This window comes from Amborella trichopoda, chromosome 12, assembly GCF_054954075.1.
Source record: "Amborella trichopoda isolate Santa Cruz 75 chromosome 12, AtrichopodaSantaCruz75HAP2 v2.0, whole genome shotgun sequence".
NCBI classification, from domain to species: Eukaryota; Viridiplantae; Streptophyta; class Magnoliopsida; order Amborellales; family Amborellaceae; genus Amborella; species Amborella trichopoda.
The window spans coordinates 30,086,465-30,103,376 of NC_142347.1; the positions used below are offsets into that span (position 1 = coordinate 30,086,465).

Sequence of the window (16,912 nt, forward strand, 5' to 3'; positions counted from 1 at the left end):
TAGAAGGAATAAAGAGAAAAATAGAAAGAAGGCAATAAAAAAGATCAATGATCTCAATGACCTTCCCCCTGCACTCTTCGGCCGAGGCCCTGGCTCGCTTGATCCACTCTTAGTTCGCCCACCAGCTCCGCCTCACTCGAGCGGCCAAATCATGACGCTTGCGTACCCGATCGACAAGAAATCAATTGCATTATGTGTGTAAGGTCAGTGGCTATCTCTGGTCCAAACCTCACTTAAGATGAACATGTGGATTTCACACATAGAGGCATTGAAGCTTCTGTAAATTTCGACCGCCAGATTTCAAGATTCCGGCCAAAAACTCAAGACGACGAAATCTTCATCCAGACATGAAATCGAGCTGCATTTGTTGCAACGTGATTGTGATGGCATACTTAGTGTGATTCAGCGAATAAAGTAAAGAAAAACATTAAGAAATGAGCACCCAATCGATCAAAAGTTTTCAAGATTCAAGCAAATTTCAAGTTTCATGATCATGGCTTAAAAACATGATTCATGGTTGGAAGTTCGTATCAAATCGATCGTCATGCAGAGCCCCACTAGAAAACAATCATCTTTCAATCAAACAGGCATCAAAGCAACATCGGATCAGTCATGGAAGATCACGCAAATTCTCGAGCAGCAATAGGGACTATTCTGAAATTTCACACATTGTTAAGTAGGGGCAAAACAATCCTTTTACACCTATTTTGAGAATTTATTTTAATTCAATTAAATTGTAATTATCTTCAATTCTATGTAGTTTTTGGCCATTCACCTATGTTTGGGTCCAATTCTATATAAGCATGTAAAGCCAAATTGTAAAATTCCCTTGGGTTCAATCTTAAAGATTCAATAAAGACTTCATTTTGCTTAAGCTCGTGGGTTCGTCTTGGAGAGAGAGAGAGATATAGGAGAGAAAATATAAGGGCTGATACCTTTTGATAAGGTAATTTTCTCTCTCCTTCCCTCTATATCTCTCATCCCCTCTTTCTCTCTCATCCCCTCTTTCTCTCTCCTCCCCTCTTTCTCTTTCCTCTTCTCATCTCTACCTCTCTTTCTCTCTCTTTTTCTCATGTTTACCTCTCTTTCTCTCTCTTCTTCTTATCTCTATCTTTATTTATCTCTCTTCTTCTTATATCTATATCTCTCTCCTTCTCATCTTTATCTCTCTTTCTCTCTCTTCTCCTCATCCTTATCTCCTTTTTGCTCTTCTTCTTAAAACACAGCCAGTAATGCCTAGCGCTGATTGTGTCTTTCTCTCTCCACTCTTCTTAAAACACAGCGGCAATATCTAACGCCGACTGTGGCTTTCTCTCTTTGTTGTTCTTAAAACACAGTTGGCAATGCCTAGTGTCGACTGTATCTTTCTCTCTCCGCTCTTCTTAAAAAACACAGTCGGCAATGCCTAGCCCCGACTGTGTCCTTCTTGCCCCCTCTCTTTATAACACAGTCGACGATACCTAATGTCAACTGTGTCCTCTCTCTCTCCTTCTTGCCCCCTCTCTCTCTAACACAGTTGACGATACCTAGTGCCGACTGTGTGCTTTCTCTCTCTCTTCTTCTTCTAACACAGTCGATGATGCCTAACGCTGACTGTGTCATCTTTCTTTTCTTCTTCTAACACAGCCGGCGATGCCTGGCACCAACTTTGTCCTTCTCCCTCCTCTCTCCTTCCTTCTTTATTCTCTCACACTCTTCTAATTCTTTCTTTCCCTTCCTCTCTTTCTTTCTCTTCTCCTCTTATTCTCTTACTTCTTATTCTCTCTTTATGATTTTCATGCCTTCTACTATCCTTTTGTTTGACTAAGAGGGGTTGAAATTAGCCTCTTATGGTAGCCCTATCATCTAATCGTAATGTTGTTGTGCCAGAATTACTGTGCCCGCTTTATTGCCACGATAAACTAACCATCGCGTCTAGCTAGTCAGTACCGGTATTGACGTCTAGTAATAACTCTGTTGAGCTAGTCTTAATTATTGAGCCCGTTTTATTGCCATGTCAGACCAATTACCTACCAACTTAGTCACTGTGCTGATCTCCCAGCCTAGTCAAATTCTTTTCTTCCCCACCTTTCTTCTCTCATTATTCTTTTCTTCTTTGAATGTGCACACCTGCATTTGTTCATCAAGAAGGACATGTGAGGTCTGCTGACCCACTTATCTTATAACCTTTTCCATATGTGTGTGTTTGTAGAAAACAGGAGAATACAAGCGAAAGGGAAGCGACTTCAAACCAGTTTCACGACTGGGAGGCTTTCTTCATGATCTAAGAGGGCGCCCACGCGAGCCAGCTCGAGTAAGTCCCGAACCACCTTAAATTCCTCTCTCATCGGTTGGTAATACCTGCTCTTATTCTCGGATGAGGTTCCCTACAGAGAGATCTCAAAACGTCCTGGGTCACCCCTGAAACTTGAGACACGTGCGGCCTGATCATCCAAATCTAGATGGTGAGATCGAGGCACCTAACCAGCTTGGCAACTCCACTAGGGACTTACTACCTCTTAGTCGGATCGTACTTGTTTAGCTAGTTTCTCCTTTTTATTTTTTGTATTCACACATCACTTATGGCTTGCGGGTTCTGTAACCCATTCTTCTAGATCAGGGATTTTCTCATCACTGCATTTTCAAGTGTCCCTAGGGAACAAGTTTCTCCAACTTCGTTCCCAACCATCCTTTTGAGCAAAGACCCCTTGTCTAGCTCCTAGGTCTTTACCTGAATTGGTGTGAGGAGGGCCTTGAAGGTCTCTCTCTCCCCATCTCCTCGCTCTGGTAGAACCTCCGCCAAGGCACTCTGCATTAGCAGCATGTCTGTCGCCACACATAGCATGCACCCAGCCACCGGCAAGTCACTTGCCAGTCATACTGCCGAGGTACGCCAGAAGGCTGCCCAGTCCCTCTTTGCAGAAGGCAAGCAATTTGCCATTGCTTTTGTGGGTCGCTGCAAGGCTGGCCCCCACCTTCCTGCACCACCACAAGTCCCTATTCTTAGAGGCTCGACACATAGAGGCGGAGGCCCTGTGGCCTCCACCTCTCACAGACACCATAAGGCTCGTGGGTCACCCACCCGAGCCACACCTCAGGGCAACTCTTATGTTAGCTCGAGTCCGTCCAGAATCAGACCCCCCAAGGCCAGGTCCTGCACATGCTGCTCATATGTATCCCACCACACGGGGCAATGCCGTCATTGCGCCAACCCGAGTACACAGCAGACGACCTCCTTGTCCTCCTACTCAGCACACACAAGCACACCCTGTAAGGGGCATGTCTCTACCTGTTCTCTTACAGATACCTACTCGCAGTTCTCTGCCTCCTAAAGCCAGATCACTTGCTCGAGCTCATGCTAACCCTCAAGTCCCCCGTGATCCTTCTTCAAGGGGATCACACGCGTCATCGCCACAAACATCCCCTCGCCCTCGACTCAGACCTCCTCATGAGTCAACCCTACTCCTGCCTGGTCCTACTTCTTCGAGCAAGCATCTTCAGCCTTGGTATTCAAAGACCTTCCCCAAGAGTACCATAAAAAGGCAAGAAATCGACACACAAAAGCAATTCCTAATTTGGGCCTGAACATTGCCCTAGTCTGAGTGGCACCACTCATGTTGCCCAGTCTACGTTGGGCGACACACCTAGTGTTGGCCAAGCCAAAGTTGGCCCAAACTAAAAATTTATACTTCAAGTGTGTTCCTCAGCCTCTTGTGAAGCTCTCAGAGAAAATTTGGGTCAAAACGGATTTTTCTACTATTTTTAATGATTTTTTTAGTAAAACAGGGTGTTTACAAGTCTCTGGATGAAAACAGGGTATCTGCAGGGTTTTGGGTAGGCAAAATAATTATGGGTCACATGGTAGGCGATGTGGGCTATAGATTTGGGTTTACTAGGATAATGCGGTTCTAAAGGTTCAAAAAACCATAGAATTTGCCATATTTAAAATGGGGTGTCTACAATATCTTTGTCCACTTTTAAAAATATCATTAATATAGTCAAACGAGCTCAAAAAAAACTAATGAGGTGGTTAAACAACTTTAATTATATTATTTCATTTCATTTGTGTACTTTGTTAAACAACACTGAAAATGCGCCTTGTTATCGTTTAGAATCCTCAATAATCAAGTGTACTTTAGTTTTGTTGCCTAAGAGAAAACCGGGTCCAAAGTTATCAAGATGCTGCCTGTTGAATTCCACAATCATCATTTTTAATGTCAATATTATCAACCTTTTAAATTTTTGATCCAAAATCTAGGGCTGGTCCATACATGTTGGGGTCTTTGCACGGTTGGTCCTAACCATCCTTGACTGGGCTAAAAGGGCCACTGGCCCATTGGGCCGGGCAAAGCCCTTTTGGCCTGAGACGGGCTTTAATTAAACAAAAATAAAAATTATGCATGCCTGGTGTGGCTCGGCGTTGTCATGATTCTAACTTGGCTCTCAGGCCACATTTTTTTCTCCCACTCACTATTTTTTGAGGGCCGGGTCACTAAGCTCATTTCTAGCCATGCCGAAATCCATCCCAGATATTGACGTAGAGGGCAACCAAATAAACAAATGAGCCCGCTAATGGGTCGAAATCTCGAATTACCAACTCTGATTTTTAGCTTTAATGCGTAAGGGTACGTCCATATCGGACCGCGTCCCCGGAGAAAATCCACATAAGATCAGCACCATATCGTAAATGGACGCGTCCCCGACGCGCCAAACCCTACTCCCGCAAGTAAATGCATGCGGAGTTTCGTTAACAGTGAACATGGTTTTTGACGTTTATGAGGGTAGTTGGTTGCCGACCCTCTGCTCTGCCTCTCTCTCTCTCTCTCTCTCTCCAATTCTTTGTTTTTCTCACTCATCGATTGACTAGTCAACAAGAGCGTCCTCCCTTTCTCTCTCCCTTCTCTAGATTTCTCGGTGGCTCCAAAGTAAACCATGGAAACGGTTATCCAAGTACATTGGTAGCAGACAAGTGTCCATAATCCATAAAGCCCACATTTTAAGCCAATGTCAAATTTCTCGGCCTTTTGACCTTAAAAAACCAGATTCCCCACCCTCTGGGCAACTGCCCTCCCTCTGTAAGTAAATAAAACAGCTCCCACAACAATCATCTTTCTCCTTCTCCTCGTCCCCTTGTTTCTCCTCCTCGATCATCGTCATCATCTTCTTCTGCCTGTTGGTTCCGTGCTTTCTTTTCTTTATCTTTTTGCTTTTGTGGGAGCTGTTTTAGGGCTTGATGTCTAAGAAGATGTCTGATAAGGAAGGCTCGGATGGGTCTGAGACTGGTTCGGAGGAGAGGTCGGTGGGTTACTCAGGATGGGTCTACCATCTTGGTGTCAATTCAATTGGCCGCGAATATTGTCATCTTAGGTATCTGGTTCTTCGCGGTCAATATGTTCAGATGTACAAGCGCGATCCCATTGAGAATCGCGGTTTGGTGAGGATGTTTCTCTGTCTAAAAAGTTCATGGTTCTTCTCTGGTTGTTGAATTCGTTTTTCACTTGGGAACTTGTGGGTGTTAATTGGTGATGAATTTGATCTTATTGAGAATTTTTGTTTGATGAATGTGATCTTATTGAGAATTTTCTACATTTTCTTCTAGTTTTCACTTGAATATGTGGATTTATTGGTAGCGTTTAAAGATTTACAGATTTGCTAGTTGGACTCTTGAAACTGGGTGATATAGAGATTTGTTCGTTGTGTTTTTATCTACTTACTAGTTGGTTAAAATTGGGGCAGTAGCATATAGGTATAACTTATTTTCCTTGTAAATTATAAACTGATGATTCGATTTTGTCTGAGATACATGAAACAGCACTTTTGTGGTGGCAAGAAATTCCCTTATCGTTCGTATTTTATCCTTGGAGTTGCCAGTAAATCTTGACCGAATCAGCTTCGTTGGGACATGAGTGAATTCCCAATGCTACAATTGCGTCTGAGATACTTTCATAATTTCCATGGCATTGAAAGAAGTCATTGTTAAACCATTTGATGTTATTCTCTGAATATATCTCAGTGTTAGCTGGTCCATCAAAGTACTTTCACAAAAGCAACCTCCTTAGAGGGCCTTATAAGCATTAGTCTTATTTGAACATTCAAGTACACTGGCCCTGAGTAGCACTTAAGTATCACATCGACATTTCTGATAGCCCCATTTCTACTAGCTTGGCTGAGGCTTCTTGGAATCTTTGTTGAAATCAATGTTGATGGAATTCCTTTGAGCAAGCTTGGCCGAGACATTTCTGATAGCCTTATTTGCCAGGCTTCTTGGAAGCTTTGTACCAACTCATTGAGGGAGTTGAGGATCTAGAGAGAGAAAGTGAGGAAGAGTGAGGTTTAGAGAGGGGGAATCACGAGGAGGCAAAAACAAGAGAGGATAGGAAGTCACGGTGGGTTCTGAAATCTATCCACACGTCCTCTCTCCTAGTATGTATATTATTAATTTTAACTTGTGCACAATGATATTCTTTTGTGAGGGAAAGCCACATAAGTCCTTAGGGACTTAAATACAATGGGAAAAAGTATTAACTTTAACATGCACAACACTCCCCCACAAGGTGGTGCATAGACGTCCCTCATGGCCAACTTGCTTAGGTTTTCACGTATGGAAGGCAAATTTCCTTGGTAGCAACTCTTTTTTGAATGAAATGTTGGTCTACCTCCACCTTCTTGGTTCTATCATGCTGGACTGGATTCTGAGCTATACTAATGGTTGCCTTGTTATCACAATACGAGGATATTGACCCTTTCACAGGATAACCGAGCTCTTGTAATTAGAAATTTAACCACAACAATTCACATGTTCCTTGAGCTATCGATCATTCCTCTAGTTCTGTGCTTGAACGGGCTACAATTGACTTTTTAACTCCCAAGTCATTATGCTACCCCCAACCAGAGTACAATAGCTTGATTAATAGAACCAACCCAATCTGCATCTATATGAGCGTCAATTCGTAAGTGTCCATGATTAGCAAACAACAGGTCTCTACCAGGCGATGATTTTAATATGTAGGAACTCGATAAGCAGCTTCAAGATGAGTAGTTCATGGAGCATGCATGAACTGACTAATCACACTCATTGCATATGCAATGTCTTGACATGTAAGTGAAAGATATATCTACCTGCCCACTAACTTTTGAAACATACCAACATCTTTGAGAGCGTCGTCCCTTTGGTTGTTTTGTTTGTCGTTTTGGTCCATAAGAGTATCAATTGGTTTGGTCCTAAGCTTTCCCATTTCCTTAAGAAGGTCCAACACATAATTCCTTGGAGAGATAAATATTCCCATTGTAGACCTACCACTTCAATCTCAAGAAAATACTTCAATCTACCTAGATCTTTAATTTCAAACTCCCTGTCAAGAATCTCTTAAGTTGAATTTTTTAAAACAATTACCTATTATGGCAATATCATCCACATATGCAATCCACACAGTGATACTAATTTCGGTATGTTTTATGCACAATGATACTAATTTCGGTATGTTTTACAAATAAGGTATGGTCTGCATGATGCCATGTTTATCTTATTCTTTGAACAACACCACTAAACCTCTTAAATCAAGCTCAAGGAGACTGCTTTACTCGATAAACGGCCTTTCTCAATCTACGAACTTTTTCTTCATAGCTAGGAGTTGTAAAACCAGGTGGACGTACCATTTACACTTCTTCTTGACATCCTGTTGGTTCAATGACCACTCCAACTTAGCTATTAAAGAGAAAAGGACACTAATGGAGTTCATCGTAGCCATAGGAGCAGATGTTTTACAATAGTATATTTCACATGTCAAAGTGAACCCTTTGCCTTGTACCTATCAACTCTACCATTGCCCTTGTGCTTTATAGCGCAACCCATTTGCAACCAACCAATTTTTTTTTTTTAGGAGGGTGTACCAGATCCCCAAGTACCATTATTGATTAATGCTCTAATATAAACAAATAAAGCTTCAAAAAACATTGGATGGAATAACAGTACAAGATAAAGAAGACAAGAAAGCACGATAGGAAGGAGACAAGGATTCATTAAAACAGAGTTGCGAATTAGGTGCACAGTGCAGCTTCATTTACCTTTTTGTAAAACAATGTGCATATCAAGATCGTCACACTGATATCTAGTGGGATTGCCAGAATCTGAGGTATGCAATTGGCTTAAAAAGGCTTGCCAACTATGGTGGTCTCCACTTTTTTTTGTTTTTGCCGAATATAGACTTTTGATTTTTTCTCTTTACAATCATAAGATTGCTCCCCACTTTCCTCCTAAGTTCCAGAATCAGGGAAAATAGGAATAACAGGAGGAACAAAAAATCCTATTCCACATCACGCTCCCCTTGAATAAAGGTGTGAAAAAATGGGGTGGACACAAAAAAGGTTACATCCATCAAGCCAAATGTCTTCCTTGACATAGGATCATAATATTTGTAACCCTTTTGAGAAAATGAATAACCAAAAAAACTACATTTTACACATTTGGGATCTAACTTCGTATGGTGCGGACCAGGCATGAGCAAAGCAAACACAACCAAGGACTCCAGGGGATTACAAAACTGTGGGCAATCAAGACGGAGAAGTTTATAGGGAGATTAGTAGTTGAGATCATGACTTGCATCTGATTGATAAGATAAACTGAAGTGGGCACAACTTCGGACCATAATTCTTAGGTACATTCATTTTCAAGAGAAGAGCATATAACCAACCTCTAAGCAGTGTCTATGCTTTCGTTCAATGACTCTTTTTGTTTTGGTGTAAGAACAAGAATTTTGATGTTACAATACTTCCCACCTTAGTCAGATCTTATTATCGCATAGATCATCTTACGAAAGATCTTGAAGATATTATGAACTTCATATTTGGTCTTCATAGTTGAAATCCATGTACACCTTGAGTTATCATCCACCACAAAAAAAAAAAAAAAAAAAAAAAAAAAAAAAAAAATATATATATATATATATATATATATATAGGGTTATGTTTGGGTGCTGACACTATGGAGCATTTTAGAATTGTACTCAACAAATTTGGACACTTATATACCTTGTTTTGTATATGGAGCATTTTCTTAGTAGGGGTATTTTTTGTCATTAGGAGGGTTGTGAATGTGACGTCATCCACATGGGGTGTGACGTCACCCTCATGGAGTACACTTGTGGCATTTGGGATCTTGGATCTATAGCAAACCCTTGGGTTTTTAGATTTAAAGTTAACACCTTTAAATGGTTTGGGTCTGAAAGAGCCATCGAAAAGTTCGGAAAATAGTTAAAGTAAATCGGGCCATTGCATAAACTTGATTCTACAATCCCTAATAGGGAATCAGTGAACCGCCTATGTCTGTTATCTCTAAAGGTTTTATTTAGACCAGTTCTAGTCAAGGGTTTTATTGCTGCTTGGACCAACCCAATATGCAAATAATTGAAATTTTTTCTTTTATGTTCCTCTATTATCCTATTTGCTAGGAGCTGGAAACTATCTTGGGTTGGCATGACATAAATTGTTTTTTCAATTGTCTTAATTGGAAAGTCTCTTTTGAAATCAAAGTGCCTTTCTTGTAAACATCATGAACTGGGACCTTAAGGATGTTCCAGTTCTGTATTTGTTTTTCTATGTTATTGATAATTATTTCCTCTTTATTATTTACACGTAAAATATTACTAAATTGTACTCAACTATATTTCCTTTTGCACTACAATTGTTATCATGGTAACCATCGTTGAGTAATAACTTTATCTATAAGGTTCACATATTCTTGATTTCTCAACTGAGTTTTCCCCAGAATATTGCAACTTTTTGTTATTGGTGGTGTTGGTAATCATTCATTAAGTTATCGAACTCATTTTCATCATTCAGTTGTTCTTTTCCCTTAAGAGAGGCTGTAGCAGCTAACTCTAATACTTGGACTCTAGTTTTAAGAGTCATAAGTTCGTTGCGAACTTCATTCAGCTCATGTTTTAATTTCGGGATAGATGGCTCCCTTACGGTTTGATTCTTATCTTGGACCCTATGGAAAATTTCTATAAAACTATAATCTTCTCTAGGTGGAATAAAAGAAGGTTTAGGGGTGACAGGCTTGGAAGTATTTTTGGCCATATTGATATATTGGACTAAAGCCTCTTTTTTGGCTTCAGGATCATTGATTTTGTTAATTAGTTCCAGAATCAAATTTTCTTCTTTTAAGAGGGTATTTAAACTGAAGCCGTTCATATCGATGATAGCCTTATAAAAATTACAATGGCAAGGATCACTTTGATCTTGCTTCTGGCCCTCATTTGAATCAAAATCAGAGCTTGAGAAAATTAGATCTTCGTCTTCTATTTCTCCTAATAGCATTTTTTCATCTAATTCAGAAGAGCTATCCTATGATTCTTCTTTAATTAAGAAGATATTAAATAATTGCCTCTTGATACTATCTTCTATTTCAAGAGTATTAATTTTCTTTTTAACTCGGCATTTATTTTTATAATGTCTGACCTTTCTGCAGTTATAACAAACTGGTATCTTCCGTTTTCCTTTTTTTTTAAAAGACTGATCCTTTATAAACTTCTTATAAATTTTTCTTTTCTTTTTTGAAGATGAATCATGTCTGGATTTGCGGGGATATTTTCTCCCTCGACCGTCATCCTCTGCTTATCTAATTGTCTCTTAAGCTTAAGATCTGTACAAAGGGTAAGTCCTTCGGTAGATAATTCTCTTAGAGTATACTTAAGTATGGGATAATTCCAATATGCTTGTTTTTAGGTATTGTCTTGACTTTCTCTGCATACAGATTTGGAAGATCGGAAATAAAATTTTCTTTCCAGTGATCTGCTTTGCTATCTTCTCTTGATAACAATCTTGAGTAAAAGACATCCTTGTACCATTTAAAATGAGATAACGTTGGACATCTAAGATTGGATAATAAATCTTCTGACCTAGTAGCTAAGAGAGCAGTACTTCCTACAACATGGAGTGTAATTGTATAAATCAATGTATTGACTGCATCCCCTTCATCTACTAAGGTCTCATGGATTTGTCCTGGGCCTATTTCTGTTTTTACAACCCATTGCCTCGTGGCGTTTAAGATTTGGTTTCTAGCGGCTTCATCTAAGTGGAAATCCCACCAACCTCGAAGCCAGCCAGTAAACCCACATCTCCGCAATTTCATGGTCCTTATTACCACTGGTTTTGCATGCCGTAGCATACATGGTCATATGCTTCATTAAATTGTGAATTTGGGTTTCTGACATACCATCTATGTTCCAATTAACAATAGATCTACCCGAATATGAAACTGAACTTGTTATAAGATCTTCTTCTATTTGAAGATCTATATGAGTAGCCCTGGGGTGTAATACATCCTCGTTTGGGCTACAGGCCTAGTTTTTCTTCCATAGTCAATTCTATTCAGTTCTAGACTTTCTGTTCTAAATGCGTTTTCTATTTCGACTTTTTCTTGATCAGTATAATTCTGATCCTGTTATAGGACATGTAAGTCTCCTTCAGTAGGGATCTATCCTTTCTCCTTTTCTGTAATACTCAATTTAGAGACTCTCTTGACCAACTCGTTTACCAGTTCCTAGTTGTCTCCTTTTTTTTTTCATTCCTTGCAGGCTAAATTTCCTACTTCAATGATGGGTGGAGGTTTGAACAACAAAGCTTCCACGGGTTTTTCTTTCTTTTCCTCTCTTAAGGTGTCTTTAAAGCTATTTAGGGTATTTTCAATCCTGGTGGTTTGGTTGCCTAAAGATTATAGGAACAGGTTTGTATAATTTGTCCTGTTCATTGATATGATGTATACCATCTAATTGGTCTTTTGGTCATCACCCTCTTTTGGTCCTAATTTAAAAGGTGCGGCTTTAGTTTCAACCTTTCTTCCTCTAAGCTGCAAAGCGGTTTTAGGAGGATGTAAGGCTTCAATAGTTCTACCGTCACTAGTATGAAAAGTCTGAAAAGTTTTTTCAGCCATATTTATTTCAAGCCTTGGAAAAGTTGGAACATATATCCTTCTTTGCTTGAGGACATACCAGAGCCATTTGAAAAATTTAACATTTTTCTTATGCTCCATCATGAATCTATTGAATTTTTTATGAAAAGCGTTTTGGAGTTTCTCTTTAAATTCTTAAAAAATCATTTCTGATATCTTTATTTTCATCAGAGTAAAAATCCTTTGCGATCCATTCTTTATCAATCAAAAATTCTTCTTGTTCTTGAATAACATAGGCTTCAAACTGAAAGGCTGAGAACGTAGGTTCTTCTTGCTCAAGTCTTTTGGTTGGATGAGAAATCAGCAGTATCAACTCTAAACATAGGTTGTTGAACCTGATCTGAGGTTTTTCTTAAACCATCAAGAACAATCCTTTCATTATGGGATCGTTCGTAATCTGTTTGAGGAATAGAGGAGGTAGATAGAGACTCTAGAAGGTACCCTAGGAGGAGGATTAGCTATACTCAACCTCGTCCTCCTAGATGATGGAAATTGTATTTCAATTTCCCCATCAAGGTACTCAACAATTTGTTCAGGTTCTCTGTTTTTAAAAACTCTCGACTGAGTTTCAGATTGGAGAGACCACCTTTCTGGTAAGGTAATCTGACTCCAGGATACCGTCTTAGGTATCACAAGATTAGACTTTTCAACATTTTTTTGAAAAAATACAGTTTGACCCTTAGTATCCATCTCTGCCTGGCGTGAGGGCATAAGGTATTCATTACCTTGTAACAGATTTTATAAACAAAGGCAAGGTTTTGGGATCCTGGATTCATATCAAACCTTTGGGTTTTCAGATTTAAAGTTAACACCTTTTAAAGGTTTGGGTCGAAAGAGTCACCGAAAAGTTTGAAACAGTTAAAGTAAATCGGGCCATTGCATAAGCTTGATTCTACAATCCCTAACATGGAATCAATGAACCGCCTATGTCTATTATCTCTAAGGCAAAGTAAGACAGAATTATTTAGGCCCGTTGTAGTCATATTTTTATTGCCACTTGGACCAACCCAATATGCAAATAATTGAAAATTTTTCTTTTATGTTCCCCTATAATCCTATTTGATAGGAGCTGGAAACTATCTTGGGTTTCCATAACAGAAATTGTTTTAATTGAAAAGCCAGTTTCGAAATCAAAAGTTCCTTTCTTGTAAACATCATGAACTGGGACCTTAGGGATGTTCCAATTTGGTATTTGTTTTTCTATGTTATCGATAATTATTTCCTCTTTATTATTTACACGTAAAACATTACTATTTAGACTAGAGCTGGTAGTAGCCGATCTATTTGATAAGGTTCTGAGGAATTTTCCATTTGAATTAATATTGCAACTTAGGTCCGAGTCAACAGGAAACAGTCCCTATCCCTTATTACGCCTTCCTGGCTTTATAGGGATTATCGGGTCATTGTGACTTTAGAACGTTACTGTAATATTAATTCTTCAGACAAATTTTTGACAGTTAACCACTGTTTTTCCAAGCTCTGATACCAAAAAGAAGATGAAACACACACAAATGAAGTATGGATAGAATATCAAAGTATGCATCAAAAGGAAGATGAAACACACAAAAGGATACAAACTTTATATAAATTTCATAAAACAATCACAAGCTTTGTACATAAACAAATACAAGCTGAAAACATACGTACATAGCACAAGCTCTTTCTGGAGGCAGACTGTAGAGAAGGAAGCTTACACACCACCAAATATAGAGAAAGAAAGAGAGAGAGAGAGAGAGAGAGAGAGAGAGAGAGAGAACACTCTGAAAGACTCAGGCTCCTATATCTAGGCTAAACTCGAAGTGTCCCCTTCTAAGGTGAGACCCCCCTTTTATAGATTGAGATTGCGGATTTCAAAGATTCATAAATCCGTAATAGTATGTCGGTGGACTTCAAACTCTTTTAAGTCCGCACAGTAAGTTGGTGCAGAATCTTGAACAATGGAAAAAGGTTGCCGCAGTGTTTTGCATAATTATTGCTGCAGTATCTTCTCGTAATATTAGATTCTTTTGGGACATGTGCCCTGGATAAGGTTGGAGTCGTATCTTCCCTTGCTTTAGTAAAGTAGATGCTTTGCTTAAAGCACAATTGGCTACTTTATTTTTGTCTTAGGAGAAAAACTGATCCCTGCACAGTCATCCCCATTTAGGGGGCTATAGTGTTCTTCTTCATCTTCTCCTTTTGTTGATGTTGACATATTATCTTCTTCTTCTTCTTCTAGGGCCATTAGTAATTTTTTCTTAAGTTCTGCCTTAGATAGTTTAGGATTATGTTGTTGCATCATTGCTACGTAATCCATAAGCTCATGATTTTGGGGGATGGAACTATTTTAAGTTCGAGATTCTCTATTTTTAAAGAAGTGTTTTTATAATTATTGTACCAGTTTACCAAAATTTGCCTTTGAAGTTCAGGGATATAATACCCATCTATCATTGTTATCCTCGGTTATTTTGTATGACCATTTTAGGCTCCAAGGGACTTGATATAAAGCCATAAAATAAATGTGATAACTCCTTTTAGGAAAATGCTTATTAAAGTCGACAAATTTTCTTTGAGATATTAGTACCTCATCAGGGAGGATTTCTGTGCATGATCCCCATAAAAAAACCAGTTTTTGAACCAGTTTGGGAATTCGGTAAATGCATTGAGTTTAATTTGGATATACCAGCTATGAGTATTCTTAAGATTTTGATAAGCAAAGATTTCATCCCACGCTTTGATATATTGAAAGTAATGATAAGTTTTAATTTTAAAACCTTTTGTATTTAGTATCCTTGGTTTTAAAGAATCAAGTCCCCAATCTCTGTAAGAGATGATCTTATGTATTAGAAGCTTTGAGAAGACAATTTGAGAATCATTATTCCTATAGTTATGAACTATAGTTACCGATCCTGTTTCAATTAAGATTGCTTCATAATATTCCCTGCATCTCTCCCCCTTTATTTGGATGCAAATGGTTTTTTAGATATATTGCTGCTATCTCAGTAGGGGGTTTTGCCATGTGATCATCCTCTATAACCATTAGAGGTATATATGCAGTATCCACAAAAGGTGGCCTATTAGGACTTTGAATTGCACTATAAGTCCTTAGGGGCGATTGTTGATAAGATATTTCAATCTCCTTATTTTGCCTTCATATTTCAACCGTTGCATGAAATTGTTGTCATATATATATATATATATATATATATATATATATATATATATATATATATATATATATATATAGGGCACAGTTTGTATAGAGCCAAGGCTCTAAACAATCAAATTTGAACCCACCTTCAAATAGTGTTGAAAAATATGGTTTTAATATTGGAATTTTTTGTAAAATATTAAAATATATTTGCACCTTTAATTATAAACTTTAAAACTTTAAAAATAGTGTAGATCGAGCAGATCTATGAAAACTTTAAAATCTTGAAAATTGACGGAAAAAAGTGTTACGAGATGCACTATTTCCAAAACTTGAAATCCATTTTTTTCTCATGTCCATGCATCTTGATGTCGAGATGATCAATTTGATGATATTTGGGTATCAAAACAACCTCTTTTAGTGAAATTTTTGAGATAGGATCTAATTTGATTGTTTAGACCCTAGGCTCTATATAAACCTTTCCCATATATATATACTGAGAGGCAGAAATGGATTTAATAGGAGAGGGACCTCAAATATTCGAATGGCAATAACGAAAGGACAATGCTTGACTATTATTGCATAAAAAAGAGTTTCTATAATGTTTTGGCTATTCGTTGACCTCATATTAAAACTCTAACATATTAGTCGAGATAAACAACTTAGGAAACAAAAGTTCTAATGACTGAAAAGATAAATGGCCAAGTCAGAGGTGCCTTTGCCAAATCTAATAACTAAAGGGTTTGAGGAGTAATGTTGCCGAGTCTATAATGTAGAGACCACCAGCTTCATGACCACTGTCCATCATCTTCCTGGTATTCAAGTCTTGAAAAATATAGTGGCAAGGAAAGAAGGTTATACTTCAATTTAGCCTCTTGGTAATGCTACTGACAGTCATTAAATTTTTTGCAAAACTGGGGTGAAGATTTGATAAAAATGACATTTGAGGGGAAATATTTATATTTCCTTTTATAGAGATTGAAGTAAAAGATCCATTGACAATCCAAACTTTGTCTCTACTAGAACAAAGGGAATAAGAAGAAAACAAGGAAAACGTTGTCTAAGGCTCATGAATCAATAATCTAGGATGGTTCAGATGGTGTAACAATTACATGATGAGCGAAAACACGAACATCTGAGTGGGCAAAAGATGAAGTGTAAGTAACGGATGGGTCATACTATTGAGAGAGAAACTGACGAAGGCATTTTAAGTAACGGATGGGTTATACTATAGGATGGTTCACTCCCTAGGTTTTGCAATCAGCTTTCCTTTCACCTTTACCAAAAATAACCAAGACATTTTAATTGTGGTGACATCAAAACTCCGCTCTCTAGAATATCCCTCGTTCTCTCTTTCTCTCTCATTAAAATCTCCTGGTCCCCAATGAAGAGAAACTACTACAAGGTGCAAACTATTATTTTTAATCTTACGCATTCCTCCCTTTGTTTTTGTAGCAACCACAAACAACGTAGGGTTTTTAACTACCAAGTCTGGAACAACACCATAATCTTTTAATTTCTCAGCTAGGTTTCTCGTCAACTTCCATAGAAATCCTAAGGGTTTGATCCTCGCATTCTTTGCAACTCTTCCTCGAGAAATCCTCGAGGAAGCCCCTTCAATCAAGGTTGCATGCTTAGAGCAGCTGGGGCAAGAAAGAGCACAACAGAGGCTGAGAAGAGAGAGAAAGAAGCTCGAGATAAGATCAGTACTGAGATGAAGCTGAGGGTTCTAAATCGCAAGCTACTGAGAACAAATAGGAAGAAGCATAGAAGAGAGCAGAGGCGATGGTTAAGAAAGTAGAGGCTCGAAGATTAGCTGAGCCTGAAGATAGAGATGGATAAGTTTGGTAAGA

At 38.5% G+C, this 16,912-nt stretch overlaps 1 protein-coding gene across 8 annotated transcripts in view; it reads left to right on the forward strand.

The window, feature by feature from the left end:
• The first annotated feature begins 5,005 nt into the window (after positions 1-5,005).
• LOC18438527 (ENHANCED DISEASE RESISTANCE protein (DUF1336)) overlaps positions 5,006-16,912 on the forward strand; it is a 112,309-nt gene continuing 100,402 nt past the window's right edge. For all 8 annotated transcript variants that reach the window (XR_016046037.1, XR_016046039.1, XR_016046038.1 and 5 more), the window contains exon 1: positions 5,006-5,413. Coding sequence is in view for 2 of the 8 variants with exons in the window: in XM_006848710.4 (XP_006848773.2) it covers positions 5,213-5,413 (201 nt within the window). In the remaining 6 variants the exon portion in view is untranslated. The remainder of the gene's footprint in view (positions 5,414-16,912) is intronic.